The sequence below is a fragment of the Molothrus aeneus genome, chromosome 1 (assembly GCF_037042795.1).
Source record: "Molothrus aeneus isolate 106 chromosome 1, BPBGC_Maene_1.0, whole genome shotgun sequence".
Lineage (NCBI taxonomy): Eukaryota > Metazoa > Chordata > Aves > Passeriformes > Icteridae > Molothrus > Molothrus aeneus.
The window spans coordinates 62997994-63012651 of NC_089646.1; the positions used below are offsets into that span (position 1 = coordinate 62997994).

The 14658-nt window shown below is 42.5% G+C and overlaps 1 protein-coding gene across 1 annotated transcript; it reads left to right on the forward strand.

Moving 5' to 3' along the window:
* The first annotated feature begins 1358 nt into the window (after window positions 1-1358).
* On the forward strand, window positions 1359-5789 carry NHLRC1 (NHL repeat containing E3 ubiquitin protein ligase 1). The gene is made up of 2 exons (XM_066545139.1): window positions 1359-3048; window positions 4308-5789. The coding sequence occupies exon 1, from the start codon at window positions 1359-1361 to the stop codon at window positions 2517-2519; it is 1161 nt and encodes a 386-aa protein (XP_066401236.1). The 3' UTR covers window positions 2520-3048; window positions 4308-5789.
* The last annotated feature ends 8869 nt before the right edge of the window (window positions 5790-14658 follow it).

Genomic DNA, 14658 nt, shown 5'->3' on the forward strand with positions numbered 1-14658 from the left:
GTTTTAGCACAGCAGTCCCCATGCCCACAGCTCATTGGAACACTCAGTATTGCTCATAGATACTCGTGTTTCAAGGCTGGGTAGACAGAGAGAAGAAGGGATGCAGCCAGTGGGCCAGTGCAAGCTGAGAGCTGCTGGTTTTGTTTTCACTCCTGGCCAGTACTGCAGCTACCAGGTTTAAGCATCTCCTTCCTTTCAAGTTTTTTCCGGATGCAACATGAGAGCTCCCAAAGTTTATCTCAGACATTGAGATATGTGATAGCTGCAAAAGGCCAGGCGCTTGGCACGAGGCTGCCACATGCCCTGTGGTGTCCTGCACAGGACTCCCAGGCATGCAACAGCCTGGCAAGAGCAATGCCACGTGCCAAAACAGCCATTTTAGGATGTGTAAGATCTGTGTGTACCCTGTAACTCCTTTGAGAATTCCCTGTAAATACACCTAGCAGAAGGAGCACATGTTGTCCATGCACCTTACAGAAATGCATGTATGTGCCTGTCTGAGAAATGTGTCTACTAGTGCTGAATGTAAATATTTTCTAAATTTTGCCAGAACAGCGGAAAATGCAATTAAACCAAGGTGTTCACAGGGATAGAGAACATCTCCTATGAATACAGGTTGAGAGAGTTGGGATTGTTCAGCCTGGCTGCTCTGAGGAGACTTTAGAGCAGCCTTCCAGTATCTGAAGGGCCTGCGGGAGAACTGGAGAAAGACTTTTTACAAGGGCATGTAGTGACAGGACAAGGGGAAATCTGACAGAGACTATGTTCAGGTGATATATTAAGAAGAAATTCCTTAGTGCAAGGGTGATGAGACTGGAACACGTTGCCCAAAGAAGCTGTGGATGCCCCATCTCTGGAAGTGTTCAAAGGTTGGATGGGGCTTTGAGCAAACTGATCTATCCCGGTCATCCCTGCCCATGGGAGGGGGATTGGAACTAGATAATCATCAAGGTCCCTTCTAATCGAAACCATCTAGTGATTCCACAATTTTGTAAAATTGTGGCTTAATTCCTTACTCTGGTAGGGGCATAAAGAGAGTTAGTAGCGGTATGGTAATTCGATAACTGGATGTCTGTAAGAATCTGGTGAAATCTATGTGAATATTCTGGCGGGTAGTTGAATATTCTGGTGGATATTTGGATGTCCTGGTGGCTATATGAGCACGGGTGTGTGTGCGGGTGCAGCGCTGGGTACAGGGACACTCCGCGGTCCCGGCGGAATGGGCGGCCCGGGCCCTGCTCCGCCCCCGCTGGCCCGCAGGGGGCGCGCGCCCGCCTCGGCCGCGCTCAGCGCCCGCCCCGCTGGGCCCGGGGATCCGGGGCCGCCGCGGGGGCTCCGATCGCTCTCCTCAGGCGGGCATGGCGGCGGAGGACGAGGCGGAGCTGAGCCTGCTGGAGTGCCGGGTGTGCTTCGAGCCGTACGGCCCCAACGGGCAGCGGCGGCCACTCAACCTGCCCTGCGGGCACGTCCTCTGCCGGGGCTGCGTGGGGGCCCTGGCCGGCGCCGAGCGCCAGAGGTTGGAGTGTCCCTTCTGCCGGCGGCTCTGCGGGCCCGCCGAGACCAGCGAGTGCCGCCCGCTGCTGCAGCTGCTGGAGCTCCTGGGCCCCGCCGGCGGCGGCCTCGCCTCGGCCCTGGGCAGGAGCGGCGGCGGGACGGCGGCGGCGGCCCCCGCGGGGCTCGGGCTGCGGCTGTGCCTGGGAGGCTGGGGGTCGCTGGTGAACCCCACCGGGGTGGCGGCCTGCCCCGGCTCGGGCCGCCTGGCAGTGGCACACGACGGCAAGAAGAGGATCCACGTCTTCGGGCCGAGCGGGTTCTGCCTGCGGCGGTTCGGGGAGCGAGGGGACGCGAACAACGACATCAAGTATGCGCTCGATGTGACGGTCACGTCGGACGGACACGTGGTGGTCACCGACGGCGGGGACTGCTCCGTGAAGGCCTTCGATTCTGAGGGAAGGGGGGTCCTGGCCGTCCGGGAAGGCTTCTGTTTGCCATGGGGCTTGGATGCCACCGCCAAGAGCGAAGTAATCCTGACCGACTCGGAGGCTGGCGCGCTGTACCGCTTGGCGGCCGACTTCCAAAGGGGGGAATTAAAGAAGTGTCAGATGATCCGGTCCCGGCTTGTCAGCCCCAGAGCTGTTGCTGTCTGCCAGAGCTCGGGTGCTGTCGTGGTGGTAGAGCACCTGAAAGCTCGAGGAGCGAGCAAAGGCAGCAGCCGAGTGACGATATTCAGTGCGGAGATGGATCTCATCGGCCAGATGGACAGCTTCGGTCTGAACCTCGTTTTCCCCTCCAGAATATATGCTACGGCTGTGGCCTTTGACAGAGAAGGTCGTGTTATAGTAACGGATGTTTGTAGCCAGGCTGTCATATGCTTAGGGAAACCTGAGGAATTTCCCAGCTTTAACCCTCTAATTAGCCACGGGCTTTCTTATCCTGTCGGACTGACTTACACGGCTAACAATTCCCTCGTCGTTTTAGACAGTGGTGATCATTCAGTGAAAGTATATAGCTCTACCTGAGTGGGCTTAAATGCTTCCTGCTGCAGGCTCAAGCTGCTTCTGGCCATAAAGCGTGCGGAGTTCTGGAGTTTGTAGGAGTGGAGGGAGGAGGCGGTTTTTGGGCTTTGAGTGTGAAATCACCCTCTGACCAACACGCAGTGCTTCCTGCAAAACTTGTGTCACGTCCCTTGCCTACCTGTGGGAGAGGACCTAGCTATTGCTGCCTGTAGCCAACAACTAATCAACCAAACAAATCACTTAGCATTTGAAAACTATTCCATGCCTTAACAACCAAGTGGTTTTGGTTCTTTTTGACACGTAATCAAAGACCAGCACGTGTGAAAGTAATGCATCATTTATTTACATTTCCCAGCACATAGTTACCACTATGCTTAATTAAGCAGAGATACACTCCTGACAGAACTGTTTCCAGGGATTGTGCATAAGGAAGGAGATTGCCTTGACAGCATGATTGGAGAAATTGAAGCCTCCATTCAAGGTTGCATAAATCCAGCTAAAATCATTGCAATGGAGGAGCCGCCACTGATGAGTGAGTTATGGGAAGTGAAATCATGTTCAAAGTCTATTTTTTCCAGGAAAATGCATTTCTGGGGGCACTCTTTTCTCTGCTAGTTTATTCCCACCTTTAGTAAGGTTGTACTGGAGCACTTTGTCTTCCTCTAAAGTGCCCAAGTCTGTGTCTTAACCTGGAGATAATCTGGTGTGTGGTTACACAGCGTGGGCTGCTTTGCCTAAAAGCCTCTTGAAGTATTCACGTTTAGACCACAAGTACTCCTGCATTATGTAAGTTTGAGTTGGCTCTGCTGCTAACACGGCTACATGTAGGAGGTTTTCAGCACTACCTGCCCCTGTTTTGCCATTAATATGGTGTTTTTGCACTCCCAAACCCCAGCATTCGACTGCAAATTGAAATGTTGGTGAGAGGTAAACCTCTTTTTTGTAGCTTCCAAATGAGATTTTGTTGATTGTGAACACACAGGAGATTTAGATCAGTTTATATTCTCTTGTTTTACTCACAGTGATATTATATTCTCATTTATATTCTCACAGTTTTACTGTGGACACAGGTCCTTTTGCCTTATTTCATAGTGGAAATTAGGGTATATAGGACTTATTTTGAGAAGGATTTAATACCCCCACTAGAAGTCACTGCTGCATTTTTAGGCATTTATGTGCTGCTAAAATGATTACTTAGATAGTTCAGCATTAAAATGAAGTTAGATATAAATGTGAATGCTATCTGAAGTAGAGATGAGTAGGTTAAAATGGCATAAAACTTTTGGGGTAATTTCTTTTTTTTAGTAAGTGAAATCATTAATATTAACTAATGTAATTTGAAATTCACAGGCATTCTATCAGTAAATTTTTTATCTGGCTTTTGGTCTGACTTCAGGGCATTTAATAACTGCATGTGTTACAGCACCCGTGATTTGCCAAATACTTACATTAAATTGGAGCAGTTTAGCCCTCTAATTCAGCCAATGTGTTAATCTGTCTCATGTCAGCATTTATATAAACAAACCAAATCTATTAATTGCAGCTATTTGTAAAGGGTAATTGAACAGTGACCTGACAATAAAGTGTGATTTGCTTACTTCTATATTTTAATAATTTAGTGATAATTCCTCATGTTTTTTCATCACGTTTCCTTGTTACAACACCATTTCTGTATTGCTGTTGCCCTGTAGATGTTTTTTTCTTCTGTTTGGTGATATCCTGCAGAAATTGCTGTAGAGTAATTTTTTGCTATTGAAAATTATATGGATGTGCAAAGTTGGTATTTTTCAGCCTCCTCTACTGCCTGGCCAGAGAGCAAGTGCCTTTGGAAGAACCAGAAATCCTCCTTGGCTGTTCTGCAGTGTGAGCTGTATGGCCCTGAGCAGGAGCCCAGCAGGGAGGTCAGGAAGGAAATTTGCTCAGAGAAGGAGACCCCTGAATGATACATTCCTTTCTAGATGCCAAGGAGACTCCTGCCTTTGATAGAACCATTTAGATAACACTTCCTTTGGGGGACTGCTCTGTGTCAGAATGCATGCAATGCCATCAATGCTGTATTCATACATAATTAATACTTTGTCACAGTAACACTTCCTCTTAACCATGGGCTGTGAGCTTTCATCTCCTCAAACCTTTGTGTGCACCAGGAGCTTGGTTTTGCTACTAAATTAATGGATGGGAAAATTTCCTAGGACCTAGTGCCATGTAGGCAACTTTCCAGCAGCCGAAATGCTGATTTTTAAACATTTGACTCATACTGTTTTAAAATCCACAAAAACTCCCATTTGCCCATTCTGTTCCTGATTCCTTTGGTAACTAGAAATCACTTGATTTTTGGGTTTGGAAGCAAAATAAACTTTGGGACTTTATTCCACCTAATAGATTTTTTTTCTTTGTGCCATCTCCTGTAGTCTCTGCTTTACCTACCTACTGAAAGCAAATTTCTGTGAACAATGCAACTGTTTTTTTACTCTACAGCTTGGTGCTTAGTGTACAACCATTACATTCTGCATTAATTTGATGCAGATGCCTAAATTGAGAAGCCATAATTAACTGTATAAAACCAAGTATTAAAAATTTTGAGTTCTTTGGTGCTTAAGGGAAAATGCAGCAGTAAAGCTTTAAATCTGCATAAATCTTTCTTTTGACACAATATCTTGTGTTCTGAGACAGGGATGGCAAATATTGAAGGGCCGATGGTTGAACTGATTCCTTAGGTTTGGGGTCTGACTGGCTGTGCTTGGAATGGAGATAGCTAGATATGTGCTTACCTTTGGAAAAGAGTGGTGGCCATTCCATTTAGAAAGGAACATAGAACTGTGTCTAGATGCTTCAGTGACAATTAGTGTCGAGTTTATTTTATAAAAATCCATCACCTTTGCATAATTTTCTGCACCTCATGTTCTAGCCATTGGATTAAAACCAAATATATGGACAGTCTTCCTTTAGTGTCATGTTTTCAGCCCCTAGTAGAGATTGCTCTGTTGTACACACACACACACACACACACACACTGCAATTCCTATTTGGTTTATTTTTAAGCACTGATCTCACGTTGCATGTAAACATATCAGGTTATGTTGACAGTGTTAAGGAATTAAAGGAATCAGACGAGTTTCGGCAATGCATATTGAGATGATGTTCTGTGACATATATATTTTTTGTTTTGCTTGTGAAGAAAATAATTTTAGATAAAGAATGTATTTGTTTCAGATTGATGAATAAGGGAGAAAGGGTGAAAAAAATAAAGTTTATTTCATTTTGGCCATTGTCCATTTGAGCACCTGTCCATTCCCTCCAGTCACATTGCTGTGCACATCAGTTTGATCTTTATATTTTTCTAAAACATACATGTAACATCACTGTAGCATTTTTTAATATGGACTAATTTCAGGGGAAGAGGGGATCTCCTGTAATATCCAGCCCCCAAACCACTAAGAATGTTATAGAGCAGGTCCATCAAGATGATAACCTATAATATAGGAGACCTTTTCTCTTCTCTTCTCTTCTCTTCTCTTCTCTTCTCTTCTCTTCTCTTCTCTTCTCTTCTCTTCTCTTCTCTTCTCTTCTCTTCTCTTCTCTTCTCTTCTCTTCTCTTCCCTTCCCTCCCCTCCCCTCCCCTCCCCTCCCCTCCCCTCCCCTCCCCTCGGGTTTTTTTCCCTGACTCTTCTCAGAGGCTCATCTTGCACTTTGCATATCACCTGTGAGTCACAGCTTCCCTTCACAGGAGCAAAGCAAAAATACAGATATTTTTCAAGTGAGTTCTAAACCTTGCTTTTCATTCAGACATCTCAGGAGAACTGATAGATCATTCAGAGAGCAGCAAGCACTTTGATAGTGTTACATAAACATCCAGGCTTTCTCTAAAGTGCCTCATTTGTGTAACATGTCTGACTTTCCTGGGCAGCCTCTAAGCTCTCTAATACTGGAGAGGTTCTCAGGGAGCAGATGATGCATTGCACTTACACCTTTTTCTCACTACTGCTTTCCAAGAGATTTAGAGATATTCCTGAACTTGGCACTCCAACCTCTCTGTGAGGCAAATACAGTACAAATGTCTTGGCTCTGCAGCTGCAGACAAGAGCTGAGAATCGAAGGAAGCCTTTGGCAGACTTCAGGCTCGATCTTAGAGTTCCCATCAAAAGGTTACCTTAATAAAGCAGGGAGAGTCTGTGTTTAATCACCCTCTTGTCTGGGAGGTGCCTTCCTGATTTTGGAAGATGTTTTAACACTATACCGATGATTTTGTTACTAATTCCTTTGATGTTTCCTACAAATCATGGAAATTAGTACTTTTCCAAACCACAATGTATTCCTAGATAATTGCTTCCAGTGTGCTCCACAAAAGTGTGTGGTTTTGAAATGCTCAAATTTTACATTAAGGATAGAAAGGAGGAGATCAACTCTGAAAAGGAAAAAAAAATTAATGGAAGGTATCTGTGGTTTAAGCAGAGGGTGAACTCCACCAAGTCAGAGCACAGAGCACACCCATCATTCCAGTAAAAGGAATGCATTCTTAAGAAATGAAGCATTTCAGCCTGGAAAATTGACAAGATGATAAGGGCTGTTGCCTTTTGATTAGTATGTACCTCTGGCAGAGGAATAACCTGCATTCGAACAGATCTTCCACCTACAATTAGACACTTTTTAGATGGCAATCCTTAGGAGAGCTATCAGTTACTTGTAGCTTTTATCTGTTAGTTTGTAGCAAAAATCTGTGGGGAGGAAATAAAGATTTGGCGCAAACTAGGCATTTTAGGGAAGTATGCTCCCTGTAATTGAATTAATACATATGTAGCATTTTCCTAAAGATCCCTCTTAATGTAGGCAATTTTTATTCTTTGCTCACAGGTGAGCACTATGTGGACAGAGAGTTGAGGTAAGAGAACAAATCCTGCTTTCATGGAATATATTTTTTAAATCAGGAAACTATTGCTTGTCACAAGACTCCATAAAACATTTAAAATACTTTAAATATCATCATATGCCTTGTAATGAATAAAGGGTAGGTATTTTTAAGCAAGACATAGGATTAGAGATCTAAAATTATAGCTGAGAAAAAGAATTTATATTGAGAAAACTCTGAAGATACTAAGAAAACCAACCAACAAAAAAAAGATAAAATGTTTTTTATCAAGGCTTGCTTTAAAACTTCTAGTACAAAAAAAAAATGCTATTGAAAGAACTATGCCCCTACATAATCACAGGAGGTAACTCTTACTGGGAATTTTTCCAAATATAAATAGATGAAAGATAAAATCCATTTTATACTCACTTAGCATGATTTCCTGAATAATATGGACTATGGAATTTAACCAGTATTAACCAGTATTTAGTAACTACTGATCTGTACTACCAATAAGAAACAAAGAACAATTGTGTCTTTTACTATCACAGACTAAGGCACTGCCATGAGAAGAAATATAATGTCATTAAAATATGCTTTATAAGAAATCTAGCAAAAAGAGTCAGACAGATTAAGTATTAAAAATATATAATCACTTTAATATGAAAAGGATGTGCCTGGCTCCCTTATCTGTCATTGTCCTTAATTAGGTAGGAAATAGGGCTCTTCAGTGAGTTCTCTGCCAACTTCCCCTCAACTCACAGCATGACATTATGGAGCCAGAAGTATTTAAAGTACATGTATTAGTCTTTTTCTATTCCTAATATTACTTGAACTGACTTGTTTGAGTTAAGGCTTGCTCTGTCATGAGCAGTTTATCTGTGCAGTCATGAGTACTGCAAATGGAATTGTCCACATAAATAAAGGCTGCAGGACTGGGCTTGAAGTCAGGGAGATTCAGGCTAGTGCAGAGGTTTGCCCTGGAGAAGTCTTTGCAGTAGACTTTACGATGACAATTTCTGGGAGTGCTGCTTTGAGTTTTCATGTGCTGAAAGTCCTGTGCATGTTTAGAATACATTATAAGCAATTATAACTTTCAGCATCAGAAATCCTTTGTGAAAGACATTTATTGTAATAGTTTAGCTTATTCTTATTTATTCTTTCATAATATACTGAACCCTTTCTTGGTTCCTAACAGTCCTTTAGACTGAGTGGAGCAATACCACACTTCCCTTTTGGCATGAGCAGTTGCTCAGTAACCAACAAGCTGGGGCAAGACCGACTTTGGACCAGCTTCAGTGGAGACCTTATACCTGAACATGTCTTGCAGATCCTACAGAGGAGGTTTTTAGTCTTAGCCAACAGTTTAGAAAAGGTGTGGTTTTTACACTGTAGTAGAGATTACACTGTGGGTTCTAGTCCCAAGAAGACTGTGTGAAAAGATTTCTAAGGCTGCACGGTAGTTAGCCACTTTTAGTTTTATTTTGCAAGAAGGATTGCTGCCTTTTAAAGACCAAGCAAAAAATGCATCATTTCTTCCCTAGTATGGCAAAGTGAAATTGAAGTTACCCCAGGCCCAGGATTAGAGCTTTTTGTAATTCATTTTGTGATGTTCATAAAACTGTTCAGTACTTGGATTATATTATCATTAAAATGCAGCTGATACTATATTTTACATATTTCCACTGTGTCAGTGTTACTGAGATTAAAAAAAAAAATGAAAGCCAAACCACTTAGAAAAGTGTACCTTGAAGGCAGAAGTAAATCTTGTCTTTCTTGTATCTCTCTCACTGGATAAATAAAAGCCATGCAACTGAATTATTATCAGACATCTCTATCAAGCCATGGACTTTCACCCTTTTGTTTGACTTGACTTAAACCTTAAGTCAGTGTTCTTAATGATAAGGCTAAAGTTTTGATTTCTGAATTTCAATCACATTGTTCCTATTTGTGACTTCTGCACAACCCTTAGCCATTATTCCCAGCTGGTTTAGTCCGTTCCTGAACTGTGTTTCTCATTAGCTGTTGTTCAGTCAAACTGTGGTGTGTATGTGTGTCCTCACCACTTTGATTTCAGAAGAAAGGTTAATTCCTCCAGAGGTTCTGTCCATGTTTTGGTTGTGCTGTGTTACTTTTCTAAGACAGCCTTTCATCTTTGCTGTCAGATTAAAGGGAGGAAACCTCAGATCACAATATGAATTGTGGGAAAGGACCTAAGTCATTCAGGGAATGCCTTTGGGAGACAGGCAATGCAAGCTTTATTACAGGAGAGAAGAGGGACTGTACAATTAAAACTGTGTGTGGACTAACAGTTTTAGGAATCCTTCTACCCCAGCTCCTCCTGTGCAGCTCCATTTGTAATAGTGACTGTGGGAAAAATTAAATCAGAAGTCACTAACTTGCAACTCACTGGTTTGTTGGGGTTTTTTTCAGTCCTCTGCAATAGCAACAGGCTGGTCCCAGTGACCATAACACTGTATTGGATTTTGAAGTAACATGACAACAAAGGATCCCCAGTGGTTGCACTCTTTGACAGTCTTCAATAGACAAGTGAGAGTATGGTCTATTGATGATAATTTTGGTGGTGGTGGTAGTTTTGAGATTATTATTTTTTTTATGTTTTTAACTTTGATGGTGGTGGTAGTTATGAGATTATTGGTTTTGGTATGTTTTCTTCAGACTGGAGAGAACTGGGAGGAGAAATGATGGGGTGTTTTGTTTTCTAAATAAAAGATCATAAGTCTTATTATGCACCTTAATTAGCACCTTCAGCACTTGTTTCTACCTTCTACAGGAACTGATGAAACCTGCTCAACTTAATGTGAGTCTTCTTGATGACTTCAATAGACAGCACACAGATCCAAGATCTGTGCTGTGCTGACTTCCATCTGTTTTAACAAACACAATTCCACCTCCTCTCTCAAGGCTTTGCCTCACTCAGCTTCCTTACTTTGCTGATGTGCCTGTGTGTAGTGTTCTCCTGTCTAATCTCTTTCAAGCAAGAGCTTCTTTCCTTCTCCACACTTTATGAAGATAACACGTTTGGCTAGAGTGCTTATTTGCCGGCATTGCTACAAAGTAATTGCGTAAAGAGGAATTTTGGCTTGGCCAGCATGGGTAACAGCTCAGCTTTCTCAGTAAGCAAGCCTAGTGGATGTACTCCTCCCTCCCCACCCTCCTCCTCCTCCCAGAGGCAGGGCCCCAGTTCCAAGTCTCTCCCATGGTAGCCAGCAAAGTTCAGCTTCTCTCTCAAAGCAGAAAGTAAACCAGCAAGGGGACTGTGACTAAGTGCAGAAGGGTTAACAGGAACGCTGCTCTTTTGCTCCAAGAGGCTGCTGCCACTAATCAGGCCGTTTATATTTACAGCTTCCCCACTCACAACTACTGAGCATAAGGCTCACCTCTGAAGACAGAGTCTGAACACTGCTGTGTGTTTGACAGACTGCATGTAGTGTCTGTTTGCTAACTGAAGACACTTGAAGTCTACAGACACACTTTTCCTATCTGTAGAACGAAGGCACACACCTGCACTTAGTAAATGCATAATAATTAGTGATGCTCTGGACAATGTTTGTGAGCCAACTCCCTGCTCGCAAGTGCCCTTAGTCTCAATTTGGGACTTGCAGTCACAAGAGAACTCCATGGATGTGCTTGCATACCAGACATTCCTAATCATAAAGATGAAGAGGGGTGAGAGCTTTCTGGATAGGGGGAATAATGGCAGGGTTGTCCTTTCCTTCAGTTCACTGGGGCCTGCCTACTGATTTAAATTGTAAATAACTTTACAAACCAGCTGTGGCACTTTGTTTTCACTTAGGCAGAGCATCTGATTTCTACTAATACATAGGAGAAAACTGAAAGAAAAAAAAAAAAAGGAAAATCTCAATTTGACATCAATCCTTTTTCATAACTTAATAGTTATATTAACCATAGATAAGTGATGTCAGCTCCTTTGGGACTTTGTGATCTTACTTTTTAAGAGTACAAAACTTTTCCTTTCTCTTCCCTTTCCACTACCATAAAATATTATCATCACCATGATGTTTAAAGACTTTATAGTGGTACATGTCTGGTAGGGTCAGCAGGAAAGGTTCCCTGCTATCATGTCACCTAACCCAATCAAGCTCACTCTTAAAATTAGCTTAATTTAGCCCTCTGGTCTTCTGTGTAAGAAGCCTTTCCGCTGGGGGTAGATGTCAATTCATTTCCAACCTGAGACAGAAGGATTGAGGTTGGCAGGGACCTTTGGAGACCATCTGATCCAACTTCCCTTCCCAAGCAGGACCACCTGGTAGCACAGGACCATGTCCAGATGGTTTTTGAGTATCTGTAAGAATGAAGCCTCTACAACCTCTGTGGGCAACCTGTACCAGTAGTCAGTCACTAGTCAGTCACCTTCACAGTGAAAAAGTATTTCCCAATGTTCAGAGGGAACCTCCTGTGTTTCAGTGTGTGCCCATTGCCTCCTGGCCTGTCACTGGGCACCACTGAATAGAGCCTGGCTGCCTCTTCTTTGCACCGTTCTTCAGATGTATCTATACATTGATAAGATTCCTCCCTTTGAGTCTTCTCCGTACTAAATAGCCCCAGTTGTCTCAGCCCTTCTTAGGAGATGCTCCAGAGCCTGAACCATCTTTGTGGCCCTTCACTGGACTGTGTCCATTATGTCCATGTCCCTCTTGTACTGGAGAGCCCTGCACTGGACACAGCATTTCAGGTGTGGCATCACCAGTGCTGGGGTAGGATCACATCCCTTGACCTGCTGCCAGTGCTCCTCCTAATGCAGCACAGAATAAAAGGACTATAAAAGAGAGTTTACACCCATTTGTTCTTGTCCTAGTGTTTTTCCTGGAACTTCAGTAGCACCATGCTTTTGACTGGCCTGAAAGAAAGCATAAACAGCCATATCCCTTCTCCGTCTTTATTTTTCTAGACTAAACAAACTGAACTTTTTTAGTCTGCTCTTCTTTGATAATGTTCACCATTCCACAGTTCTCCCAGTAACCCTTTAATGTGTCTGTTCTGTTTTGAACTCCTCTTCCTAAATGCTGTACTGAGTTTTCCAGGAAGAATCTCAGCTATGCTTTTTATCATGTCATCTGTACCTCTTCTTTCACTGTAGGAAATAACTGAAGTGATTACTGAACTATATAGGCTTTCATTCAGGTATTACTTGGTTGAGTCCAGGATGAAGACCCACAGCCCTGCTCTCCCTGGTATAAACAAATTTACGAAGGTATTTGAGTTGGGGGTGGAGTGTTCCTTGAATTAAAAAAAGGGATGGCATGCAGATAACTAATATCAATAGCAACAAAAATGTAAATAAAGCCACCATTTCTTTCCTGGACAGATAAGGAACGTGAGCTACATAGAACACAACTAACTGTCAGAGGAAGACACAACTGTTGCTCATATCCGAGGTTATAATTGCAGGGATGTTAAATTTCCTTCCATAACCAAATCCCTCCCAAGATGACAGTAAGGTTCAATTTGGATTCAGTAAAAGCCTTAGTCACACTTTTGTAGTATAGGGATATGTATCCAAGCAATATAAAAATTTTTCTTTACTTCCCATCAGTTTCCTTGCTACCTTTCCCCCCTTTTTTACTTCCAATCAGTTTCTTTGCTATAGCTGCATTACACTGCTTCTAAGCTCATTTATTTCTATTAATAGGACTTCTCATCTGGAGGTAGTAATGACCATTAAAGTTCCCACAGTAATTTGAAACTATTTTTCTGTTCTAAGTGATAGGAGATGGGGAACAGAGCTCCCTACCCCCTCTTCTTCACTGAGTGGAGCAAAGAGATTGTCCTCTGCAAAATGGTCATGGAGTTAAATGTAGCTAAAATTAAGCAACTCCACTTACAGGTGGGTTAGTTTAATTTACTACACTGATCTTGGGATACAGTTTATAAAAGCCTATTGCAATATTGTATCAGGGGCAGGGAGAAAATGTCAGATTTTTTCAGTGAAATTGCATGTGATATTTTTTCCCCCACAGCAAGGAATGTTTCAGCTCGATGGAGATGTGACTATGCCTGTCTTGGGAACATTCATTTGTTGTAATTGTTCACCTCTGATCCCAGTGTGAGATCTACTGTGGAGCAGCCAAGGTGGGCATGGAGGCAGAGCTAGGGTCAAGCAGAGGGCATCACCCCAACGAGGTGAAACCAATCAGGTAATTCAAAACATTTGTAAATAAGCCTGTAAGCACAGATTTAGTCTGTTCATCACAGAAAGCCAACCCTGTTCAGAGCTGAGGTAGGTTTAAACTGCAGTGCCTGTTCAAAGCTATTTACCTTGTGTAGCTTTGAGCAGCACCTGTCAGGCAGGGTAATCTTTAGGTGCATATATTCTGCATTTGTTCTTAATGCTGGCAGTTCAAACTGCTTCATTTTTTTTCTGAGTGTCAGTAGAGCATTTGTCACTGCAGCCCCTTTCTGGGCCCAGAGTGTTGCCATAAATATGCTGGACATGGAGGACAATTTTCATGCCTCCTGCACAGCTTTAGAGACAGTCAAAACAGATCTTTGATAAGACAGAGGTGGCAACCATCCAGCCTGACTAATGTCCAGCTTGAGTTTGGAGCGAGAAGGAAGTGGAAAAGCAGCCTGAAAAGTGCCCTCAGACAGGTCACTGGATAAATACCTGCCCTCACAGGTACCTACCCTCTTGTAAATTCAGTGAATCTGTCCAGCAGGGTTCCTTGCAAAACCTAGTGATGTGTGACAGAAATTTGGTTCCTGGTGTGCAATTATGGGCAGACGTTTGCTTCCCCAGGTGCTCTCTAAATGCATCTTATGAAATGAAAAATTCAAGTTTGCCTGCATAACAGGACACTCATTTTTGTCCTGTCACAAATATAGTCATATTTTATCCCACCCCTCCAATATGAAATATTTCTCCCTTCCATAATGACCATGCCTCCTTCCTATGTGCTAAATGTTATTTTAAAAAATTGCATGAATTATGAGCCATTCTTCTTTTTCAACAACAGGAACAGTGAACAATGTATCAATTATTTTTTGTTAAAGCTATGGTTTCTTCCTTTTTTCCTAACTTAAGTAGAATGTATTAGATTATTAACTTCAAAATATCTCTAGGTTTTATAATATTTATATATTATTTATATGTTTATATTTTTATTACAAATATAATATATTTGTTCATTTTACATCTTTCTGACTGGATGATGTTATAATGTGTTTGGGTTCAAAATAGAGGTTTTTTCTCTGTTAATTCAAATTCTAAAAAATACTTCATAAAATTTTGGAAACATAAAATCTTATTTGGGC